The sequence below is a fragment of the Gymnogyps californianus genome, chromosome 3 (genome assembly GCF_018139145.2).
Source record: "Gymnogyps californianus isolate 813 chromosome 3, ASM1813914v2, whole genome shotgun sequence".
In the NCBI taxonomy this organism is placed as follows: domain Eukaryota; kingdom Metazoa; phylum Chordata; class Aves; order Accipitriformes; family Cathartidae; genus Gymnogyps; species Gymnogyps californianus.
In genome coordinates, this window is record NC_059473.1 from 31,098,933 (window position 1) to 31,124,618 (window position 25,686).

At 41.0% G+C, this 25,686-nt stretch overlaps 1 protein-coding gene across 2 annotated transcripts in view; it reads left to right on the forward strand.

Annotated features, from left to right (window-relative positions):
* The window catches only part of TTC7A (tetratricopeptide repeat domain 7A), a 173,301-nt gene that overhangs the window by 73,230 nt on the left and 74,385 nt on the right, over positions 1 to 25,686 (forward strand). For both annotated transcript variants that reach the window (XM_050893907.1, XM_050893908.1), the window contains exons 13-15: positions 881 to 938; positions 4,326 to 4,398; positions 11,010 to 11,170. In XM_050893907.1, coding sequence (XP_050749864.1) covers positions 881 to 938; positions 4,326 to 4,398; positions 11,010 to 11,170 — 292 coding nt within the window. The remainder of the gene's footprint in view (positions 1 to 880; positions 939 to 4,325; positions 4,399 to 11,009; positions 11,171 to 25,686) is intronic.

Here is a 25,686-nt window from a genome sequence, read left to right on the forward strand (position 1 = left end):
AATTCAGGATAGGCAGAACAAGAAACAACAGCTATACAAAATCTGAAGACTAAGCACCAGAACAAGACAGCCAATGTACTTCTGAAAATTATCGCTAGCTTTCCAAATATTTTGGATCTGAGAGAGCCGTGCTTCTCTAAGCTCTTCCTCCATTCCCCTTGCTCTTGATGATGATATCTTATGATGCCCTGGCATAACAAGAACTTGATTATTCTCCTCCTTTTATGGTTTTGGCTAGGAATTAATTCACACATTGAGAAGTGAGCGTAGTGGGCAGGATCCTTTAGTCAAGCAATTAGAGGCACCAAGGAGGGCACTAGTGGCTAATGTGACACCTGAAGCAGCCTAAAAGTCTGTTGTGGTCTCAAGGGAGGTGGTGTGTTGTCAAGGGTTTTGTCACAGAGCTGTAAATTTGGCTCCTGGTGTTCCCTGTTCAACCTGGCAACACCCTCCTACATGAAGATGGTGGTGGTGACTGACTGTATCTGAGTCAGAATATGCTGCTAGTTACTGCTTTTAGCATATACACCAACCTGGTAGAGGGCCTGTTATGCTCTTAGTATCTAGTTAGCGTGTGTCCTCTTCTCCTCCCAGACCCCTTCAGTGGCATATGTGAATAAAAAAATGCTTCAGCATTTCAGACAAGGGAGTTGGAAGAGTCTTTAATAAAAATGAAATTGAAAATGCAGGTTAAAATACTGGTTTTGTGCTGTTCTTTAAAAACAAAATGGCATGTTTTCCAGCCATGAACACAGCACCACCAGATTTCCACAGTTTTTATGCTCCCAGTTAGAAATACTCTGTGCATGTGTAACTATTTATTTATTTAATCTGAAACATTGAATTCAACTCTTAAATGGCATTGTATCTTGTCCTACAGCTACTCTGAAGGGCACTCAGGATGAATTAAACAAGAAAGCACTTCAGACTTTGGAGAGGTGAGTAGGAATCTTGCGGATACTTGCATTGTGTGTTTCTTCGGATGAATTCAGAATAATTGTTGTTTTTAATGTTTTTTTCTTTTGCGTAAGGCTTCCTTGCCTGAAAGTTTAGTAACATTTCAGTAAATTTCAGGAATAGCCTGTCAAAACCATTCCTGTGATGGCTAAATGCAGTGATTATTTGGTTGAATATCCAAGGTAAGAGTACCTGTTCTGCCACTAAACAGAAATAACCTTAGCCCTAAATTAGCTGCAGTGAGATCTACAGTGCTGGGAGATGCAGCTTCCTCACATAATGCCAGCAGACAATTGTGGAAAGCTAGTTTTGTCTCCATTCCTGTGTGAAGCAGGCTTAAACTCCTGTTTCCCTCATGGTGGGAAAGTACCTTCACCACCGGGGTGTAGGCTGCTATGGGGTGACCTGGCATCAGTGCACTTACCGGGGAGGGGATGATTGCTGTCCTAATGAGTGTTTACATGAGCTGTTCTATGAAAAGGGGGCTACAGAGCTAGAGGTACAAAGCAGTCGCCGCTCACCTGTTCTTCACCACTGTATTTTGTGGGGGAGTCTGATCCAATGGCTCTGCCCTGAAAGTATCTGTGAATTAAACTCCTCTGCAACTACAGTTACCTCAAGTAAAACTGCTTGCGTTAAAAAAACTTTTTTGTCAGTTCTGTTATGGTAGAGATATGAGGTGTGAGCTTCCTGATACTGTTACGACTGAGTTACACCACCCAAAATACACTAGGTGGTGTTTGGGCAGCTAACGTTGCAAATGCAGACTTGGGATGGCAACTAAATGGAAGCTTATATGGTCTAAGTTTTGGGCTGAAGTTTCTAATTCTGGGTTTGGTGTGGTCATAAATACATTACAAAAGTGAAGAAAATTTGAGATCTATGGTATCTCCAAGTACAGATGTAGCAGGTTGAACATGTTACTGGATCTTAGCTGTTTTTCTGATGCTGAGCAAGGAGGAGTCCAGCGTGTTTGTCTTGCACTGGTTTTGCAGTGGTTGCAAGAGCATGTAGTAAGCTGAAACGGATGTAATTCTGGATATTTAGCCTATGGAGATCTGAAAGATAAAATTGTAAAAAGCCATTTATTCGGTCACTTTTTAGATCAGGAGTATACTTTGTCGCACTAGTTCCTGGACTCCAATGTAATACTTTCACTACTGCCCAATTTTGATGTAATTGTGGTGCTGCAGTGCTTTTAAACTGCATTTATTTTTATCCTTTGACCTTTCCCACTGGCTATGGCTTGTTTTCCTGGTATCTGAACTCTAGCTAGGAAGCAGACAAACTTCTAGCCAAACATTAGGTACTCAAACTTCAGCCAACAAGGATGTTGTGATAGTGAGCTGGTTACTAGTGTCTTCTTAAATGCCTGAGTTTGGTTTCTTTTGTTCCTCTTCCTTGTTTTTCACCTGTTTTTAAAGTACATGTATGATCTCTCAAGCAATGATTTGGCCTGTAGCCATCTTTGTAAGTCGCCTTTTCAGCTGGAAGATTGGATCAAATATTTTTCTAATACCTTTGGAGGAAACTGAGCAGTAAAGTACCAACCCTTTGTTTTGTTCCAAAAGCACCGTTAATCTCTTCTCCCATACACCCATGTGAACTTTCCCCTGTTATTTATTGTTGGAGAGGCTACTGAAGGCTTCACAGGAGCTGCTTGCTAAAGAGGCAGCTCACCCTGCTCCAACAGCTTAGGGCAAAGCTGGGTTCTATCTTGTGGAATGTTGTTGTTTGGTTTTAGAGGGCTTTTAGGTTTTGTTGTTGTTGTTGTTGTTGTTGTTGTTGTTGTTTGGGTTTTGGTTTTCTGGTTTTTTTTTTTAAAGTGGGGGGAGAAATTAGTGACTTGCCTGTACTAATTGCACCTTGATGTCTTTGGCATTGCTTCAGAATCCTTGAGTGCTACCTTGACTCGCAGAGTTACGGGACACATTCAGTCCATATTAAATTAATTCGTTCTAGAGCCATTAGTTAGAAAAGTCAACTCCAACAGCTGCTTGCTCACAGGCCAAGACAGCATTTGAGAGGTGGCTGCCATTAAAAAGGTGTGTGGTTTATTTCCTGAAGTAATTCTTTGATTTTTGTTTGTTTTTTTGTTTATTATTAGCAAATGAATAGTTTTGGCAGGGTTTTTAACCACCAGCCTTGTCAGCCTGTCGTTTTTCCCTCATAAGGATGTTAATCATGCTCACTTTGGGAAGGGCGATGCAGGTACAGGCTACCCTGGTGTCCTGGAACACAGCCCAGAAAGAGGTCAGGAACGTTGGTTGGCTATGAGGGACCTTCCTCTTCCCCATCTCTCCCTCGTGAAATTACTTCCCTGTGCCGCAGAGCTGGGATTAAGCTCTGTGGGTCAGTGAGGGGATAATCCACTGGTCCCTGGGCTGGGCTGCCAGAGTGGCATGAGCCAGTGCCCCATGTTGCTCCTAGGTTAGGTCCCCAAAACACTGTCTTCACGTTGCCTTGGTTAATGGCTTCTCCACAGGCTAGCAAGCTCAGACAGGCTCAGTTTCATGCTTAGCATAGTCTGAAAGGGACAGTTCTGCCCTGGTTGTCCACCCCTGTTCCCTGCCTTGCACAAGCCTGTGTGAAGGGCCTCCACATCTGGTTCTGGAGACATTGCAGCCTTCACTAGCCAAGGGATCACTGCAGTGCACACTGTTGCCTGCTGTGGACTAGAAGGTAATTATCTAAGAGGTCCAAGCTTGAGAAGTAAGGGCCTTGGTTTTGGTCCAGGCTCAGCTCCTGCCATCAAATCCTCATTCCTCCCTCAGTGTCTTCCCTTTCCAAATTAGGAGTCTACTGTCAACGATTAGACTAGAAGCTGCAGGGTGGAGGATGTTTTGTGTTTTCAGGCACCAGCTCACATCATGGGCTCCTGATCTTTAGTCCTCTACATGCTCATAGTCACAATAATAGCAGAAACAATTATTACTTTTTCAGTGCTAACCTAACCCTCTCCTATTGTTTGAAAAGCGGCAATATAGCAACAAGTTGGACAACTATCTCCCTCACCTAAATTACTTAAAATAATGCTTTAATGGGTTTGTCATGAGTTAAGAGCTACTTTCTTCATATCAGTTATCCAACTTGTAAAACATTAAGTGGCATTTAATGAAGGAGCATGTAAGTTGTATAACATCCTGGCAGTTGTGTTTCTCATACTTGTTCCTGTGAGCCTGGCTTAGCCAGGCCAGCACTGATCTGCTTTTTGTCTAGTTTTGGTGTGCTCCCCATTACTGGACTAGTTTTCTGTAGGAGAAGACTGGGGTTTGTTCTGCGCTTGTGTGTGACTCATGGCGAAGGAATTCTGCAAAGTACAATCTAACAGTCACTTTTCTTTTTGTATTGTGTGGTCGTCCTTAAAGAGCACGTGACTTGGCCCCGGAAGATCACCAAATCATCCTCTACCTATCACTGCAGCTGGCTCTTGTCAGACAGGTATGTGCAATAATTGGCAACCAATGAGTCATGAGAGGGTGGGAGAAGGACAGTCCAATTGAACAAGACCCAGACTTGCTAAACAGGGTCCCTTCCTTCCTGCATTGTAATCAATAACAATCAATCACAATATGTTCGTGTAAGATTTTTTTTTTTTTAAAATAGTAATTCTATAGCACATAGAACGACCTTCCCTAGGGCATGCATTCAGCTCTAACTCCTGAGCAGTGCTGTTCCCACTTGGAGCAACTTTGTCTGTGTGGGGTGAGCGAGGTGTGTTTATTCCTGTTCCTTGGGTATCATGCTGTGTCCTGCTGCAGGCCACTCCAAAGGCTCTCTCGTTACTGCCCAGTTCTGTATGACGCCAGATCGCACACTCTCTGCGCTGGGGATTGGTTTATTCCATACTTGGGCACGTTCGGCGTCAGGCTTTGACGGGTGCTGGAGATCTGCAGTGAGTGGGATTAGTTGGCATTTGAATGCTGCTGCAGGTGTTAACTCATAAAAATTAAGCTGATCAGAAAATACACTGCACTAACTTTCAGAAAAAACATTTGGGCTGTACTTTATTTTTCTGTCCCTTCTTTTTATAATTGGGATATGTTTTATTTCTCTGTCCCTTCTGTTTAAAAGCCAAAGTCTTTATTGGAGCAGCCCCTATTTTTTAAATGCTTCTCTAGCTAGATTTGAAATTTCATCATCATAGTTTCCTTCTTTGGTAGGCTTTCTGCTTGCTGCAGTTTTCTCTCCTTAGCCTACACTACAGAGTCAAACAGTTGGATCCTTCTTACTTACCTGAGCTAATTAGGGGAGCTGTGTGTTCATTAGGTTAAACTAATTGTTCCAAGAGAGCACACTGTTGATAATGTCACTTTTGTAACCCTTTCCTAATGAGCAGTGTGTTGTGAGGAAGCCTGCAATAAGAAAGGATAATTAAAATGGCTTATTTAACTTTTCTCATCTGCCTACTGCCTGCTTTATGACGCAGTTTGCTCAGGGTCTTTCATTAAAAAATATCCAGCTACCCTTCTTTCTCTCACAGCTTTTGCCTCTTAGGGAGGTTGTCTGATCTGCTGCCTCTTCTGCTTCTTGCCATGAGTAAAAGTATTACAGCTTTTCAGCTGCTATCCTTAAAAATAAAATCAAGATTTTTGTGGTCATTGGTTCTTTGTTGTTTTCACTGTTACTGGTCCACTGCATTTTAACTCATTACCCTTTCTTTTTCTCCAGTTGTAGCCTGTCTTTACAGTGTTATTTCACATGTCTTGTTTCATCATTTCCTTTCCCTCCTGTTCTTTCCATTTGGTCTCTTGTCCTCTTATTCACTTTCTCTTTTGTCTACCTCATCCATGTATTTTTGTCCTTTATGTTCTGCCAGTCACCCCTGCTACCATAGATGTGCAATCTAAGTGTGTTATGTAGTGTCAGCCTGACCTCTGCAATGCTGCTTCTGCTCTTCTCCATCTAGTGAGATATAAATCTTTAACGCATGCTTGGAGAGAGAGGAGATACCTGAGACATCTTTATTTTTAGACTGCTGTAAGATATCCTACTCTTCTTTTGCCAGTTTACTTAATGATAAACATAATTATTTAAAGTATCTAATATATTCTCTTTCTGATTAACTGAAAGATAAATGATACCTTTTTTTGATAGATTGCATTAACTATTGAACGTCACAGTTAGGGCTTTCATCAGGTAATGCCACAGTACCAACAAATCAGGCCATTCCTACACAGTAGCTTATAATATAATACCTGAATGTTATTCTCAACAAATAGGCCTTTCTGTTTCCATAGTCAAGGTCAATAAATGAGGTAACCTTACCCAACACTGAAAAAATCTAGGTATCAGCTTGCATAGGTAAGAGAGTGTTTTCATGGAACAAAGCAAGAGAGGCAGCTGACCAGTAGAGTGCCAAGCAAAGTTGGAGCAATTCATCTTCCTTGGAAGACTCTGTAAAATATTTCCAATAGCACTGGTCTCTGTCAGCACTGGGCAAGGGAAAGGGGAAATGGAAAAGCATAAGCTTCCCTCTGACACGTGATGAGGACATGACAAGAAGAGGAATGTCTATAAAAGGTTTTCTCAGAGTTGGCAGTTGAAAACCACCAGCAAAATGAAAGATGATGATACTGTGCTTTCTGCTTGTGTTTGTGTGTGTGGCTCTGTGTCTTAAAGACCACCGGAGTCATGCGGAGGACTCCAGTGACTCCTGGAGGGTCTAGGTCAGCCCCACAGCGTTTTAGGGTGGATTTTTCAGCAAAATACAGAGTAGAATACCCTGTTCTGTAAGAAGGGTCTCAATCTGGTTTTCCCCCAGAGTTGAAGTGCCACAAGTCCAAGGTCAGTATTTGCTGTGGTGGTTATCTCCACCTGCAGCGCCTGACTGGCAGCCGGCCGAGCCGATCGACAAAAGAGACTTGTAACTCCCAACTCCCAGCAGCTGGTTCGGCTGCTTCTCCTGTTTCTGTGGTAACAGCATTTGGATCACCAAAACCAAAGTAGAACGAACATTTTAAAGCTCACTGATTTTAATGCCTTGCCTTGTTTTTTAGCAGGCCAGTTTCTATGGAAATGACTCTAGAGAGTCAGTGCTCTTGTTAATTTTAAGTGCTTCTTCCCTTCTTGTTTTGGATGGTGGTGGTGTTTTTGACCTTGAATGCCATGTAAATCAGTATCGGATACATAAAAACAACATATGGGGGTTTTGTGCCATTTTAATACTTGATTTGACTTGACCTTTCTTTGCATGAAAATAGGAAGGGAAAGACAGCCAGGGGCCAGCAGCTGAGAATTAGAGGTCTTGCTTACCAATTTCATCTGTGGGCTGCCAACAGACGTGAAGTTTCAAGTGGCAATATCCAAAAAACACCTACCGCCTTCCAGAGTGTCTGGATGTAAAAATAAGATAAACATCAGTTAAGACACCAGAGAAAATATTTCAGCTGTTTTCTCCACAGTTTTTATTCTGGTTTCAAGAAGACGAGAATGCTGTCTTGTCTTTGCCCTGGGAGGGGAGCTCTGTTTTAGTAGGTATTGAGAGGTGCTTCTTTCAGCGACTGCTGGATGTGGGTAGTTCTGGTCTGTGTTTCTCCCAGACCGGCTAGTACCTCCTCTGCTGAACGGCAACATGCTGCTTTTCTGTCTAGGTCCTGGCCTGGATTTTTCTGGTGATCAAAACCAGCTTGTAGTAAGAATTAAGTAAAACTTAACTCACAGATATGTCCGCACGTGCTTTTCTGAAGTTCTGGTGGACTGTAGCAAGTCTGTTTTCAATGGAAGCTCTTGCCATTCAATAAAGCTTTCTCCTTTCTATAATCCCTGTGCTATAAAAAGAGATGGAGAGGATAGTTTTAATGGTTAATTAACTGTAACTCACAACTGATGTGAAATTATAAGGCCTGAAAACTCCTCTTATGACATCCTGTTTCATTTAGCATTCTAAATATGCAAGTGCATTCTACTGTTGGGAATTATTTTTAACACTTATACTGTTTTCCTTTTTATACCTACAATTGTAACATCCCAGCATTGTTTTTAAGGAAGCATATAGCATTATTGAAATAAATCCTATTACATAAGAGGCAGCCTAAACAATCCATATTGTGGCATTATTTTGGTGGTGCTGCAAGATGCTATTTCTGGCTTACTGCAGTATCTTTGCTTCCTGATCAGTGTAATCTGAATATACCTGTGTGCCATGCAGAACACATGTGGTTTATTTATTAACAGAAAGATGAATCAGCGAAGGGTAGCATCTTCTAATTGCAGGCCCCACTCAGACTTGCAGTCCAGCTGAAATAAGATTACTTTAAAGCGCAGCAGTTGTAGGGGATTTAAACTGGTAGCCTACCTCTGATACAGCCCTGAAGTTTCAGGGTGCCATCTGGGCTGCAGCTTTCATCTTTCTCGTATTACATAGTTAAATAAATATCCTGTGGTGTCTGTCAATAGATTGGTGATCTCTGCTTTTCAGAAGAAGTTTGTGTTGACTGCTGCCAAATATCTTGCTTTTATTGTTCTAGAACTTTAGTTTGTATTTCATTGCATCTCATCTGTTGCGGGTTGTTGTTTTGTATAATGCTTCCCATAAAGGAATAGAGTCTCTTTATATTATTAAAGGTTATTTTTTCTTATCTGTGTTTTGTCCACTGTTTCTAATTATGCAGCAGTACTGTGTAGGCTACTAATGGTGTTACAGCACTAAGGAATCTTTTTGGGCTCAAGTTAAACAATCAGGTGTCAGGGAAGCATGATTAACTTCCAAAAACAGCCATTGCCTGTGACTCTGATGGTACTAGAGGGAAGCACTGAAATGAGATGTAACTGTTGCAAGCCATATGCTACAGAACAGGGGAAAATTATTTTAGATTACGTCTATTTCAACAGTATGTGACTGCCTGTTCAACAGGCACAAGTTTGCAGGAGCGACCACAACTGACTTTTGTGCTGCTTTATTTTGTGTATGTTGCAACAGAGTCAGAGAGCTTCTTTGATAGCTGGTCTCTTAGGGGTATGAACTTGCAGTTGTGTGATTGTTGGACATTTGCACACATAAAGCAAAGTCTCAGTGACTTAGTTTGCACGTTCATGTGCAAGTAAGGTCAAGTATCCTTACAATTTTGAAGTCCCTCAGTAAAGACACTAGTTGCAAGTATTATTCTTTGTCTGATTCATACTAGCAAATTAGGATCACCTTCCCAAGTCTGAATAGAATCATAGAATAGCTGAGTTTGGAGGGGACCTCTGGAGATCACCCAGTTCAATCCCTGCTCAAAGCAGGGTCAGCTGGAACAGGTTGCTCAAAGCCTGCTCTAGTTGTTTGGTTTACAGATTTTCTTTTTCTTCTAATGAACTTATTTTTCCCCAAACTTGGAATTTCTTTATGACTGCTTGTGCAGGTCTGAGACAGAGGAATACTAAAAGTAAGAGGTGTTTTTAGTCCTGAGTGCAAGAAAAGTCTTGATAGCAGCTTTGTTTTAGCAAGTCAAATTTATATACTTCTGGTATACCTACCGAAGAACTTCATGGATGGGCAGATCTGGGCCCACCACAGTCTCATGCCTGTTGTCCTGGTTCCAAGTTGCCTTGTCGTTGCTAGTGTTTTTACATTGTAAGAAAATGCGTCCTAGTAAGCTGCTGAGGGAACATTGGTGACCTAAGCCAATGTGTTTACCTTTGCAGTAGGCTGTAATAACACGTGGTTGAAGTAGCTCCACTGACAAGCAGTAATTCATTAAAGCTGAGCACTCAGTCATATATCCCAACCTGAATCTAAGCCAGGACATTCAGCAGTTTTGAAGCTGTGGGCCGGATGCCAGTTTGGGGTTATGTCTGTGGAGCAGTCGCACTGATCTCCAGACTTGCATGGAGTCACCAGTAATAGAGTAGTTAAGTACTTTGGCTTGCATATGCACAGTAAGTGTGAAATGTCACTTGGACATTAAGATGAAGTTGTCCCATGAACAGAGTATGTACCACGCTCCCAGAAGTATACCTGGGATCTAGATAATCAGCAACCTCTGTTGTAACTGCAGGCAGTGTAATAGTTGCTTTCCTTAGTTATGTGCTACCTGTTTTCCTGAGTGATCTGTGGAGATGGTGGGAATTTGACAGTGGTAATATGCTAAGGGAGGAGAATGTCTGCAGAGCTTTGCTAGGTGGGAAGTTCTCATAGTATGAAAGAAGGAACTATGTTCTCCATCCCTTAAGGGAAGGAGAGGGAAAGTATATATGAGGAAGAGAAATTTATACATTTTTCTGTTTTGTTTTCTGCAGGCTTCCAGGGCCAAACACAGATCTGGAATAATTTAAGTAACAGTAATTTTGGACACTAGAGAATCTTAAAGAAAATCCTCCATATAAAACTTATTGGTAGCCAAAGGAAAGAAAATCTACTAAGAAGTTCCATTTTGAACAGATAGCCTAAAATAGGGTATTGGATTACGAAGAGCGTGTGATATACTTGCATTCATTATAGATGTTAAGTTTTCTGCCAAGTGAGACTTGATTCTAATGACATGCTGCTGCTGTGAGTGTCAGGACTGCTTTTTACATCACTGCTTACAAAGATACTACTTTTTCTAACAGCGTTTTGAATCTTGACTCTTTTACCCTTGAACATTCAAACTTAATTTTTATGTTCTTGATCTAAATCATGAAAGGCCTTGTACAGCCATCACAAGAGACAAAATGCAGCAGAGATGTGTAATGCTCTCCCCCAGGTGAAGAGCCAGCCACCCATCCTAGAAAATGGAGTTGAGAATTGGGCCACTGAATTAGTGGATCTGTTTACAGCATAGAAGCACCACGCCAAAGTAAGAGGGGGTTGACTGGATCAGGTCTGCTGCTCCTGTTTATAAGCAGTGATTTAGTAATGCTGCAGACTCCTTTCTCTAGAATGTGTGGTTGGTTTTGTTTTTTTTTTTCAAGCAGTGCCGTCTGTTAATTTTGGCAAACTTTTCAGATGGTTGAAGTCTTTCTCATAGGTGCCTAAGTAGGATTTCTTCAGAATTTCTAATGACTATATTTGTTCTTACCTTTGGGATATCATGTAGGACTGAAGGAGAAATGTGTTCTCTTTTTATTTCTACCCCATCTCCTCCCAGATTTCTGATGCTATAGAACATCTTCAAGAAGCACTGCAATTGTGCAAAGATGACATGAATTCACTTCATCTACTGGCCCTCCTCTTTTCAGCTCAGAAGCACTATCAGCATGCGCTGGATGTTATCAACATGGCTGTTGTTGAATACCCGGAAAGCTTTAGGTAAGAGTTATTGCATGATGCGATACATCCAGTCAGGAATGATCTGCTCACTAGGTCTGTTGTTCTGAATTACACACAAGGAGCCTGTTATATCAGGTGTGCTACTGGTGTGTGTCACTCTCCTCCTGGGTGTACTGTGAAGCAAAAACATGTGAGGCACAGGGTGTTCTTTTGATTTTCTGTCTTCATGGTCTTTCTGTTTTTAAAACTAATCCTTGTGCTTGTTTACTTTTCCAGTATTTGTCTTTCTGTATTGTGCTGATGGTGTTTTCGCCCATTTATCTCCCTGTACTTTTTTTCATATGTCACTTTACACGTGGAGAAATGAGTTTGAGACAACTATGATGATGTCTGTCTGTATCACAAATAATTTTATATTTGGTAAACTTCTTGGTTGAAGACAAACACATTCTTCATGTATTGACCATTCTTTTGATGCTCATGTATGACACAATTTGCTGCAATAGCACTGGGGAAGAAGATCAGTTGAAAATCACGAGCTGTAATAATGTATAGCTGAAAGGATGGTTTGGCTGCCTAAAAGCAGGTTTGAACTAGCACAGACTTCTTGGAGCCAGAGGTTTCCACTGTTCTATGTTTGACTCAGTCCTTCATCCATCCGAGGGAGATAAATTTAATTCCTTGCCATTTACTGTCATGACCTTTCAAAACAATGAATTTGTCTGTTCTGTGCAAAAATTAAAGCTACTGTAATACTTTCTGGTGATCACATACTAGCTGAGTTTCTCAGCCAAACGGCAGAAAATCCTGTTGCATTGCTGGAAGACCAACTTCCATTCAGAATTGCCTGTATTTAACTGATGTTTAAAACCCATGCAGCATTATCTTTAGACAGCCTGCTTTCTCAGTGGAGAGAGGGAGCAGCCTCTACAGGTGTAGTCCAGCAGCTGAGTGGGATGTTGTCTAAACCAGAGTAAAGGAAGGTCACAAGTGAGATTGAGGCTATCTAAATGCAGGCTTGAATGCTTTAGGATCTTTTAGAACTATGATGCTATATCAGCATATAATGCTTTTCATTGTAAGCTGCATGTTGCCATTTAAAATAGCTCTGCTGCATGTGTTTTTGAGGTTAGTTACTTTGTGTATGTGAGGAGCTAAGACTGTCAGTGCACATCTTTGAGAACGAAGTGAAAATTAGTAATGGAAAAGCTTTTAAAATGATGCCAACATGTCTTCAGAGTGTTGAAAGAACAAATCTGAAATTGTTCCAAACATTCTAGAGGTCTAAAGTACAGTTTATGCTAGGAGGGCTTTACTGCTTTGTAAAACCGCTTTGAAGGGAGAAAGACCTGATGCTATTGTGTGTCTCCAGTTGTTATTGCCTTATAGAAATATTGTAGTACATTTTACTACTGCATGGAATGACTACAGGATACTTCAAGTAAATAGTATAGGCAAGTTCAACTGCATGATTTTAAAGCTGTGTTTAAAAGTGGTTGATTATTTTTCCCAATTCACATTGATATGAACCAGGCAACTGTGTAATGTGGTGCCTGGGGGCTGCCTTCCTAATGATAACTCTTTTTGGAAGCATAGTTTGATGGCATGTATCAAGAAAAGAAGATAAAAGCTGCATTAAGGGACCTTAGGGCTCTGTAGATGCCAAAAACCGTAAGCATTACCTGGATGTATATCCTAAAAAAAGAAAGAAGAATACAGAAAAAAATTAAGGTCTTAGCTGGCCCAAACTACAGACATCTCATACAGTTTCATTGGTCTCTGACTGTATGTAATTAAGATGAGCTTGCTCCTGCTTTTTTATTTTCATATTAAATTCTTTCATTATATATTTTAAAGAAGTAATCGTTCAGGGTGTCACGTGGTTGGTTAGTGGCTGAAGCAATTGGAAAAAGTATACTGCATTGCTCAGCTAACACACAACATCCTTTGGCATGAACCCCATAATACTGACCCAAATGTGTCTAGGAGTGCCTCTTGTTGGAGTGTTTAAACTTAAACATTTACTTCACATTTCAGTGGTTGGTATGGTGCATAGGGAGGAGGGATACGAAAGCTAGACACTGCAGTGAGAGATGAACTAGAATGTTTTGGATCAAGCTGTTGGAGAAGAATGTTGAAGAACAGCTGGATATCCAAAAGCACAAATTGTTCAGAAAAATTAACTTAGGAAGATCACTTCTGCTTAAAAGGCGGCATATAGTAACAAATGCATTACATTACAGTCAGTGAATTACTGAATTTGAGCACTTGGTTGTACTGGCAACCAATGACAGAGGAAGACTGGACAGAGGAAGAATGAGAGCTAGCTATGTTGAACATATTGCAAGATGGAGTGAACCAGAAGAAATACACTGCCTTGCCATGACTGTAAAAGACAGAAATAATAGCAGCCTTTACATGGGAGGTATCACCTGAAAAATCACTAACTCCTATGGAGGCAGACTGCCCAGGATAAAACTTAGTGTTTTTACATCCTGTCAATGTTGGTATGCTTTTAAAAGAAGTTAATGAATGCAGTACCAACAGTTGGTTTGGGTATATATTTCAAAGCACTATCTCCAGCACATTTGGGAGAGAAGACTCCTGATAGCATCAGGTATCTCCTCTCCAGGTCAATGATGCTGATCATAAGCCTTTCTTAAGATGGATTCCTTCAATTTTTTTCCAACTCAAAGGCCAGCCTTTTGGGCAATGTTCTACCTGGGACTGGATGTGATTACCTCCCCAGGCTTGTCTCAGGGATAGATCTTTTACCTGGAAGAAATAGTATTAGTGAGCACCCCTCTTACCCTCCAGGTGATCTTCTTAAAATTATGCATTGTTTATTTAGAAAGAAAGTATTTCCCTTTTTAAAGCCTGTATTCACACCTCACGATGTTCCATGCAGAAGTCCCATAGGTCTGGCAGCCTGCAGAAGCCACCACAGAGCCTATTTGACATGCTCCTTTATCTTCAGCTGGTAATATTTCCTCCTTCCTGTTTTGCTTGTGTAAAATTGACTTTGTCCTCCTGATTCGCCCACTCTTCCAGAGACTGTTTTGCTCTCTGGTCATCTTTTAGCTCTAATTGGTTAGCTCCCAGCATTAGAAAAAAAATTAAGGTCTATACCTAGCCTGAGGTTGGAAATAGGATATCAATTTTATGGATACTCTATTGCTTTATAATTGCTCCCAGACTGCTTATCAAAACCTATTCTGTTGTTTGCCAGCTTGTTTTTTGTCTCCTGGACGGCTCCCTGTTAAGTTAGAACAATACATTCTTCTGGCATAACGTACAGCAACTTCTAATCACTGCCCAATGTGATGGTGAATGTTTTGCTAAATGATCACGTCTTTGTATTTGTAGCAGTTCTGCATGTGGCACAGGAGTCATAAATCTCTTAAATGAATAGCTGCTAATATTCCTTCTCTTCCTAAACTATAAGTCACTATTCTGTTGTTTTCGGAGTCTCAAAACTAGTTTTAAAGAGAAATAGCAGAAAACTTTTGGGAAGCGCTGCTATTCTACACATAAAGACTCAGAAAGAAGCAAGTGGGTTGGTGTTTCAGAGCAGTGTAGCTGTCAAATGCAGATGCTTTTGTTCTACCCAGATATTTGCTATCACAAAAGTAATTGCTGTAAATGTAGTGCAAAAAAGCTCAGAAGGCCAAGAAATATTAAATGTGTATCTTGGAGACTGTCAATAAAAAAGGAAGTAAATTTTGCATGGGGAATTGTGTGTGTTGTCTTGGTGGTGTTTTAGAAGAAAGGTTTTTTTGCTACAGCCAGCCCTCAAAATACAAAGTCCTCTTCTAGATTGGAAGTGGTTTACTGACAGCAAGTGTCCTTGACTTCATCACTACTCCATTAATTTCATTAAGGGCATGGGAAGTAATCGTCTAGCAAGATTTATTTGTCATAGTCTGGTGCAGACTTACTGTGGGGAGAGCTATTCTGTGGTATATAAGCAATGTAATTTACCAGGTGCTTCCACTCGCTACAAAAACCCCCAGTGTAAAATCAGGATGCATCTCAAAATGCATCCTTAAACTGGGATTTCCAGTTTGAATTTTTTCCATTACTTGTCAGGCTGTTTCTTGTATATTGAAAATAAACAACTCATGCCTTCTTTGAGCGATATCTTTATGGGTGCTAGTGGAGTACTGCAGTATTGTTGACATTCATAAAGTAGAACTGTCTTAGTGCCTGTAATCTTCATGGGGAATAAGGAGTCAGTTGTCTCTCAGTCGATGGTTTGCAAACCTTTGTGTTATGCCTAGTCTGTACTACAATTTTTGTGTCAAGATAGTTGTACCGCCCACCTCACCCCCAGGTAATACGATTGTGTATGCTGTAGAATGGTTTTACCACTTTTCTCACGAAAGTGGTGGTGACCTCGCTTAGCTTTAGAAGTATGGCTTTAGAGAATCAGATCAGCTTGTTTATATGATTCCAGTTTATCACTAGGCAAGAGGCAAGGAAGCGTGGTACATCTTGTGAGCGGACATGGTGCTAAAACAGCTTGTTAAAATTCTCAGAATATTGTTTTGTTTTAATTCCTCAAGGATGCAAGATCTGATGATCTAAAGCAGGGATAAATTAATATTTTGGCTGTAGCATTTGATCGTGCCAGACAACTTTTTATAAACAGGATATTCAAAACTTAAGGGTGGAGCTTTTGTAAGTTGACTTCTTGTAGTGGTGTGTTCACGCACTGGCTGGTGCAAGTGACCCACAAATGTTTTTATCTCTATATTGATGCCCCAGACAATGATACAAAGTAATAAAAAGTGGAAGTATGTACTTGGGTGATATGACAGTACTGTGCTACAAGAATATAAAACATATATTAGGCTTCTGTGATTCACTTAAACAAAAGAGATGTATTATATGGAGTTAGAAGGGTTGAGCTGGGTTTTTTGCTATAGTAACCATGAATGTTTGCTTTTGTTGGCATGTTATGATCCCTTGTTGTTTTTATAAAATTAACTTAAAAAAACCTTGGTGATATATTGCAATAATCAGGACTATACTCTGTGGAACTGGTAATGATATTGAGTATTTGTATGCCAAATGTATGACAGGAAAGCTTTAAGCTGGTCTCCTGACTCTTACTAATGATAACACAGATACTTTAAGCTAAAAAAATTTTAGAAATAGAAATCTAAGGATTTTTTTCTGGTTTGGATTTATTTCCACACTTTTAGCTTTTTTTTCCCCTTTCTTTTTTTGCCCTGTATGATGAAGAAAGGGAATGAATTCTTGAGTTATGGTATCCAAGATCGTATTCCCATTTTCACAGGTTCAAACAGATACCTGCACCCCTTTCTAAGGATTACAGTCTGATCTAAGACAAAAATTCAGCAGATGAGCATGATAGCCTTCTATCCACTATCTTAATGCAGCGGGAAGAAATATCTCCCTAGCTGGTTCATGTCTATTTGTGCCAGGAATGGATTTGTGTTAGTGTACATATCAATTCATCTTAAAATTATATGGATGGATTCAGTGGTACCTGGGGAGAATTCCATTCCCTTGTAGCACAGGGTTCAGGATAAGAATAAAAGGAGTTAAACGGAGCTTAGAGAGGAAACCTACTGCAGACTTATTTTCTTAGTATGGTATGAAAAGAAGGAACAGCTATGCAGTTTTCCAACCTTAGCGGCAATAGTTCGAGTCTTTCCTCTGGATGAAAAATCACTTTTATTTCATAACAACTTTTTTTTTCCCTACCACCTGAGTAAACGGCTACTGCCTCCATTCATGTAAGACCTTTATAGAATCATAGAGTCATAGAATGGTTTGGGTTGGAAGGGACCTTAAAGATCATCTAGTTCCAACCCCCCTGCCATGGGCAGGGACATATAGATGTGTGTGTGTATATATATATATATGTATATATATAGTGAGCAGCAGTGCTTCTAGATGCTGGTTTTGGCATTGGAGAGGTAACACAAGTTCTGCAAATGCATAGGCTTCACTTCAGAAATTTAAGAATAAATTTCAAAATGCGGGAATAGCATGGCTGATTTAAGATGAGATAGTTACCACCCACAGGTTCTGTACTTAAGAGCAATTTATTTGTGTAAAAGCGAGAAGTTCCATAAGGGAATGTCAGTAACTTTGTGTTTGAGACTTTAAGCTCAGATTTTTCAGGTTTTCCTGTAGATTCCTGTTGTGTGTTTATTGGGGCTGCTAGCTTGTTTTTGACATGACTTTTAAGGCTTAGTGACTACTGATAAGCCAGAGGAAAATGAAACCTGCAAACCACTTTGTGGTAGTAATAACTGGCTAAGTCACTTGTTCATCTTTAAAATTTGTGCTTCTTTGGTGGGTCAGGCCTTAATAGAATAAACTCTTGACCGTTCAGCACAGCTGTTTTTTGAAACAGCAAAATGTCAATTTTATATTCCTGTACTTGCATTTATCTTATGCAATTAACTTCTTGCCAGTACTTTCTCACCTGGATGGAGAAATGGATGCTTTTTGGTTCCTGCTGGCTCACTTCAGTGCATTGTATATATCTGCCATATCAGTGAGTTAGTCCCCCCAACACACATTCTCCCTGCTGAGTGCCATTTTCTTTTGAACAGCTGCAGGGTGTTCTGCTTTATATTCAAAGGAAGCGTTTAGGAGCCCTGACTGTCTATGTTGAATGCCAGAATATATTGAAAAATAGCATGTGTGTATTATCTGGGTAGCAGAGTCAAGCTGCCAGTAGGAACTCTGCAGGCTGGAGTTTAGCCATAGTATGTGGATGGTAGGAGTTATCCAAGGTGAGGAGGGACTTAGTGATTGGGATCCCTGTGTTTCCACCAGGCAGTGTTGTGAACTTCAAAGGTAGACCTGGGTCATGGAGATCAGAAGGAGGACCTGAGGCATGCTTGCTGTCTGGAAATCAAAAAGAGAACCAAGGGGGAAAGGTGGTGTTGGTGGGGGAGGCCCTGCTCTAAACTTTCCCTTCCTGCTAGGAGCTACACACATATACAGGGGGGTTGCATAGGGTGCCACCATTTATTAGCAGCTTCAAACATTGTTTCTGCTGGAAAACATGGTTAGAACCTTCTTGAACTGAACTCCTTCAAGGCTCTTTCATTATATGGGTAAAGGAGGAAACAAAATGCCCTGCCTGGCTATTTTTCATCTCTGTACATCTAGTGAAGGTGAAGGCTGTGGAAAGTCTGCTCTCAAACATACAGATCCAATAATCTGAAATTGTTTCCTGAGGCTCTCAGAAGCTGATCACCAGAGGAGCAGAGGAAGATATTTTGGGTTTTTTTTTTTTTTTTAAGAGGCATTCTTGGATTTTCTGAGACCTTTAAAAAGCCTCAAATGCAAGGATGATCAAGAGTCTCATTTTTTGATTGGGAATTTATTTTTCAGAATGAAGAATATCAGCTTTATTAGCATTCACTGAGAATTACTGTTGATAATCGTTGCTGGAAAACACAGATCCTGAAATATAGAGACATGGATGTTATGCTTAGCAAATTGTTTTTCAGTGCAGTAAATGACTTTCCAAGAAGTTTGCAGTGCGGTCAAGCCGTGTTGTCTCTCAGATGAGTATAATGCTCTGATTACTCAATGAAAGGGTTGGCTTTTTTTTCATCTCCAGCTGGAAATTTCAGACTTGAGTGACTAGTACTCTAAGGTCCTAGGAGTATTTATTTATCTGATGAGAAGAGCACAAAATATTTTGATTTTTATTATTTTCTTCTTTAAAAAGAAAAGGGAGGGGAATATATTCAGACTTTCTGAAGAACTCACCAGGAAACAGAAACAGAGTATGATAATTTTTCAGCCACGAATGTAGTTTTTACCTTCTGAAAACAGCGAAAGCCCTTGCTCTTCGCTCTCTCAGAAACACTGGTAATAATTGCATCTTAGATGGTAAGTCTACTTCTGTTGCCATTGTTGTTAATGTCTGCAGAACCAAGTATGTAAGCAGGCACAGTCATACTATTTGATATTAGTCAGTGTTCAAGTTACTTAATATTTTAGTCTCTGTTAGTAAAGGAAAGAGAATGATGAATGGAGATGTTATAATCGAGAGAGAGACTGTAATGTAGAAGTTCTGTGTTACCAACATGTCTTTAAAAATGTCCAGACATATTTCTCAATATGCTAACATTTTTACAACACAAAACAGATAATATAAGTCATTTTACTCTTCCCTTTATTCATTTTTACCTTGGCTTGAAGCTTTCTGTTATGTATATGGTTCAGCAGTAAGTTTGTCATAAGACTGTATTTTAGGAGGAAGGATGAACATGAGGATGGAGAGCTAAATGGTCTAATGAAGTGTCGCAGTCATTAGCAGAGTTCTTCCTACATACACTAACAGAAAATTCAACCCAGAACTATGTAAGTATGACGTAGAATTGTGTTTCTGAGCGCTGTGGCTGGACATGTGAACTCCTGGAGATCTAGCAGGTTAGGAAATGAATGCAGTGACCTCTGCTCCATGTGTCTCTATCAGCTGGAGAAGTGGCAGGAGGCTGGTAACTAGCACCTCAAATGAAGATCATACCAGTAAGCAGTTGCACTGAAATTCATAGTGAAAAGACTCCTGGACATCTTTTTTTTTTTTTTCTTTTTTTTTTTCTCTCTCTTGGAATCTGGCCATTTGCATCTACCGTCTGAGCACTTGTGATGACTTGAGATTATTCTGTAGTTTTTCTTGTATTTTCTCAGGACAAGGTCAATGTCTTTCCATTGTTGGTAGAGTATGTAGCGCAGTGGGACTCTGAACCCAGCTGAGAATATAGCATGCCACTGCAGTCCGTGTAATGAACAGGAGAGGTGGCCAGTGGGCAAGGGAGCTGCAAGGAGCTGTGCTGCTGAGTGAAGGAGGAAGCCGTGCCTCCTGCCCCAGGAGTTTCAGCAACCAGTCATTTTGTCTGATTCTTCAAAAATCAGGCATTTGCTGTGTTGGGAGGAAAAGGAAAAAAATCTTTCGCTTGGCTTAATAAATTTCAGTAATGTTTAAATGTGCGATATAGCAAAGTAGGAATGACATAACTCAACATGAAACAAAGGGATACAATACAGGTGTGAGGATCATCTTTACAGTCTTCTCCAGCCCTCCCCAGACCATTGCAGTGAAGTGCTTGGAGAGGCCGCCGTGACGCAGTGTTGCAAAAATGGCACTTGAGGAGAGGAATGTGTGGCATCTGCCCACCCCCAGGTGCTCGTGCCAGCGGCTGCAGCCCCACCAGGAGGGGTGGCGCTCCCTGCCAAATAAGGATGCAGAACTGATAGATGCCAGCTGCTAGACCTTCCTCACCAGGAGCGAGAAACAGCTGGTGCATACAAGGGAGCACCAGTTGCAAAGGGTATGTCCACCCTGCCGGCGCTGCTCCTCATAGGGACGTGGCTGGGCTGGCTTCAGCCCAGCTCCTTGGGCTGCTGCTGACAGAGTCTCCATAGAGACGTGGATCTGTGCGGGCGAACTGCCCACCTGTTTGCGCTCGCCCTCTCGAGCCTTGTGGATCCCGTGGGCTGCCTTGAGCTGTGCAGCAGCTCTTCAGCTAGGTATCGACCAGCCTGAATGTATCAAGTTGCAGTGACTGCCAGCAAGGCGGGAAAAGCATCATTGGTAACTAGCACTAGGTAGCAGACAGAGACTCTGAGAGCAAAAGGGTCAGAGATTTTCCCGGCCTGCACAAACCAAGCATATGCTAATGCACAGAGCAGTCCCCAAGGCTTAGATGTCCCATGTACTGGGTTAAAACAAAGCTACCAGTAATGTGCACCTCAGGAAGCCACTGGTAAGTGGCATGGGGCCAGTGTTCATTTGGGGTAGTTAATGCCACTGCCAGTCAGCTGTGCTGATCTCACCCTTGGGGGATTTTTAATCTACCTGAGATTGCTTTAATCTGTGCTCTTCCTAGTCCTCCAGAAGGAATGGCTCCTGAGAGGGAGAGTGCAGAGACTTCCTCTGCCTTTCTGAGCTGTTGACTGTAGTGCTGTTCTCTAGAAGGGCTTGTTCAGAGCTGTGCACGGTAGTACTGGGAGTTTATTATTTGGAGGGGGTTTTTTTGCATCTGAAGTGCTTGTGTGAATTAACGCTTTTTCTTATGCAATTGCATGTAAGAGTCAGGATACATATACTAAATTATCTTTCAATCAAAAACATTCTTCTGAAACTAAACTGGATGGTACATTTCCTTGTTTATTGCTCTAGTGTTAAAGCAGTTGGAAATGCTTGGAGTCCATTTTGTTGCCAGGGGTATAAACTATGTCACATCTTAATCAAGAGGCTGCACATTGTCAGTTTGGAAATGCCAACTGGAAAAAGGTTTTATTTTTCAAGTCCACTTTAAAAAAGAAAAAAAAAAAAGATTCACTATATAGGCACTCTTTGGAGCCTTCACACCAGATGATTTTCAAATATAATAGGGGTTGAAGCCTGCTCTACCAGCAATTCTGGGATTATGTTGCTTCTTTCTCAGTGGCAACCAGCAATTGCCTGCTGCTTCCCTGGCCACCTGCAAATGTCAAGGGTTTGCATAGCAGGGGCATAGTCCTGTGCAAAATGTCTGTGGGGAAGAGGAAGGGAGATCCTGTAGGGTAATGATGTCCAAGTGTGTGTGTGTGTAGTGTGTACTATCTGTGGTTTTGCAGGGCAGGAAAACTTGCATCTGAAAGCCTATGGTCTTTGGTGTTGTTTCTCTTCTCTCTGTGCCACCCCAGACAGTGTGTATTTCTTAGTTTTGGTAGCCATATTTTGTCCCACATATGTAAGACTACTTTTGAGCAAAGCCCCATTACACTACTTATAATTTTAAAAAATTTTTGCAGGGGCAAAACGCATCTGAATCAAACCTTCGTTGTTTTAAACAGGATGAACTGATACATATAGAAAGGAGGAGAGCAAAGCAAGCTTGACTTAAGACTTACCCTTTCAGTTAAATTTTTGGGGGATGTAGAAACAAAGGCATGTTAAAATTCTGCAATGTTAGTTTATTATTTAAGCCCTATGATGATATTGTGAAGGACAGTATCTAAATAAGCTGCTGCAGGGGTATTTTATTCAGCTCACTAGCTGTGATAGTAACGTTGGAAAGCATGTAGAGAATTCTAGTACAGCTTTTTGGTGTTCTAGAGGTCAAACTGGTCTTAAAAGAATGAAATAACTTCTTCAGATGCCTTACCAGCTCAGAACATACATAAACCTTGCAATATGGTTTTTTTTCTTTTTCATTGGATGTGCATCTGGTATTAATTTAGACTTTGCTCGTTTCTCCACCTAGATCTCCTGCAAACTTCTGGTGCGAAAACTATATTTTAGATATGGCAATATCCACTTACGATCTCATCTAATTGGCCCCTGCACATGGCAGAGCCAGTGTCTCATTTCACAAGGTATAGCAATATGCGCCCTGAATCTGGGAATTCTGGATGTAAGCAATATTGTACCTGAACAATAATTTATTTTTTCTCTAACACAGTATAAGCAACGGTACAGTCTAAAGTTGCAGTGCCATGAAAAGCTAGAAGCAGCACTCACAAATTATGTATTCCAGCAGGTACTCATTATTTGCCTACATAGACTAGGCCATTAGTCTGGGATTAGTTGCAAGACATGGGAGAGACAGAAATCATGGTTTTAGGTGTCACTGCGAGCCCTGTTATTACAGGGAAGAACCAATGAAGCAATTCTGTATCCAAACAGCACCTTAAGGAAATCATGTTTCTTACAGGGTAGGGCAGATTTGCTGTTCAGCACTTATGAGGCCATAATAAGCTGTAAGACTGGTTGCAAATAATGTCACAGCTAAAAAAAAAAATGTGTTGCTCTATCATTAGGGACAAAGCCATATACAGGTTCTCACGAATGAATGAAGAAATTCTAAACGCTTCCTCTGATGTGTGAACTCTGAAATTAACACCACTGATTTCTGCACACTAAGAATAGTACAGGGTGTCAGCACCGAGGGAGGAAGGGAAGGGAAAGAGAAAGATACCCTTCCAGTCTTCTGTAGCGTTCAAATTGCTTAAAGGTTAAGCTATGTAGCATAAATGGCTACATCTGCCATTTCAGAAGTGAACTAAATAGCCCCGTATCAGTACTGTAGTAGAAAAATCTCTAGTCATTGGCTTGGCCCCAACCTGAGCGATGCTTACTGCAGGAAAACAAGTGTACAAATGGATGTATTTTCTGACCTTGGCACTTGTAAGTACTTATCGTCACTTGCGAGCAGGTTCTGTTTGGGCTGTTGGCCTTTTAAGAAAAAGCTTAGTGTCTAGATTTCAAGCTCAAGAGAAGGAAAGCCACACTGTTTTCCCCTACCCAAGCAGGGGAAAAAATATAGCTGAGAACAGTGCAGATGGCCTGAATCAGACTGGCACATAGTACTGGAGTATCAGCATCAGATGACTATCTTAAAAAGTGAGGTTCTGTCATCTCCCTGTTTTCACTGGGGATCTCATAAGCCACTTTTCCAAGATTATGCATAATAGCAGTTTGTCTGGGTGAAAACATCCCCCAGAAGAACAAGAAAAATTCTGTGAAACCAGAATATACATTAAAGGCCAAGAAAGAGGCGATATTTATTTTTTTTCTTACTGATGTTAAACTTTATCAAACTAAGCTGATAAAATGTAACAAAACAAAAAAAAATCAGTTTTCTACCTCGTGCCCTTCTAACTGGCTACGAGTGTTTTCTCCATCAAATTCAACAGCCTCTCAGCAAATTTTATTAAACTTGATTGCCAGTTTCTCTTGTACATGACAGCCACTGCTAACAGCATAATTGTCTGGGGAAGAAGTCACTGCTTGTCTTGGTCAGTGCACAGTCCATCTAAATTCCTTCACAGTTTTAGTGTATATTGTGAACAATGTTGATTGTGTTTTCAGCACTTAAATAGTGCCATTAAACTGTTGCTCAAGAGTATGCCCTAATCAGCACGAAAGCATTTTGAGTTTGGGCTCGGAATAGAATTTGCAAGCAGGACTGAGTGCAGAGCTGGTACTTTCTGAAGTTTAAGGCTGCAGTTGCGTTGAGGTTTTATATAACAAATACCTCATGCCTTAGTCAGGGCCACTTGTAGTGAGAGTAACTATAGTAACAAAACAAAGTTTCTAGCTGGTGAAGGAATATTTCCAATGAGCAGGACATCAGTCTCTGATCCAGCCCCTGAAATATGCTTATTTATCAGTTTTATGTGCAATGCTATTTTAGTAGCTACCACTGTATTTCCAAAGCTATTTAGAAATTTTCATTTGTTTGCTTTTGGTGTGGGGTTGATTTTTTTTTTTTTTTTTTTTTTTTTGCCTAAAACCTATGGAGGTACTTGCTCCTTTTGCCTTCAAACGGAAATGTTCTAATTATATTCCTGCTTTTCTAACTTATTTTCCTAAAGAAATGGGGATTGTGCAGTTGGGCTTTTTATACCTTGAGCACTTTTGAAAATATTGGCTGATTTAAAACAAGTTTTGACAGTGGGTTAGAAGTCCCGGAGATAATTAAGTTTCTGCAAGTTTCCTAAAAGCAGCTGGCTGAGTTGAGGCCGGAGGGGGCAGGCAGAGCCGAGCCGTGCTGCGCCAGGGTTGGCAGCTGCCAGTGGGACGGTGAGCACACGTGTGGCGGGTATGACACACGGGGACATGGCAGCAGCACTGCAACGAGGGCGGTGGCTCTGGGAGAAGGGCTGGCGGGGGGGAACGGAGACAGATTGCAATGGGGGACAGGGGCAGAGGGTGCAAATCCGTAGGAAGTTGCATACCACCTGGGAAGGGACAGTTTGTGGCATTTAAGTGAAGAGTATATAAATACATACTGTTTGTTTCTGTGTCTTATGCTCATTTGCATGTGTAACAAGTGATAGCAGAATGAGTAAGGAAGGTAATGAGGGATGCTGCAAGTGGTAATCAGCACAGCTTAACCAAATCTGCACATGTTGGAGGTGCAGTAAAAGGCTGGGGTCTCAGCATGGCCTGCAGGAATCGGCCTCTCTTGGAAACCAGGGAATCACACCTCTTTTAGGTTTTCACAGAAATCCTAACCTGAAAGTGACAGCCTGGTTAAATAACGGCAGAAAGAATTATTATTCCATTAATAAAAAGGTCTCATAAAACTTCAGTGGAGAGCTTTTCTGTTGCCAAACCGATGTTTTATGAGGAGCAGGAAGACATTTTTAAAGGAAGCATGGCATTTGCTGAAGCAAGCTGAAAGCACAGTACTGGGCCCTGCCTCTGTCTCCCCAAAGCTGTGACTGCGTTTGGACAGTCTATGTGTGAGTTTCCTTATCCTGGCTTCATAAACTAAAAAAGCAGTAGTTTTTAAAGAGATCCCTGACCCTCTCTTCTATTGTCTGTGAATAATCGTCTTTTCTAAAGTTCAGTAACTTTCTGTTCAAATGGATGAGACATAAGTTCACATTATGAGCCTCCAATAAAACTAAATGCGTTACTGCACTGGAGTGTATTCTCCCATTCCATTTATTTCCTCTTTCAAGCAACAGGTTCTTGCTCCTCGTAATTCTCTAGCCATTTGGTGGCGGAGTATTTGAAGCACCAGGCAAGGAAACGGAGGTGTGGAAAACAGAAG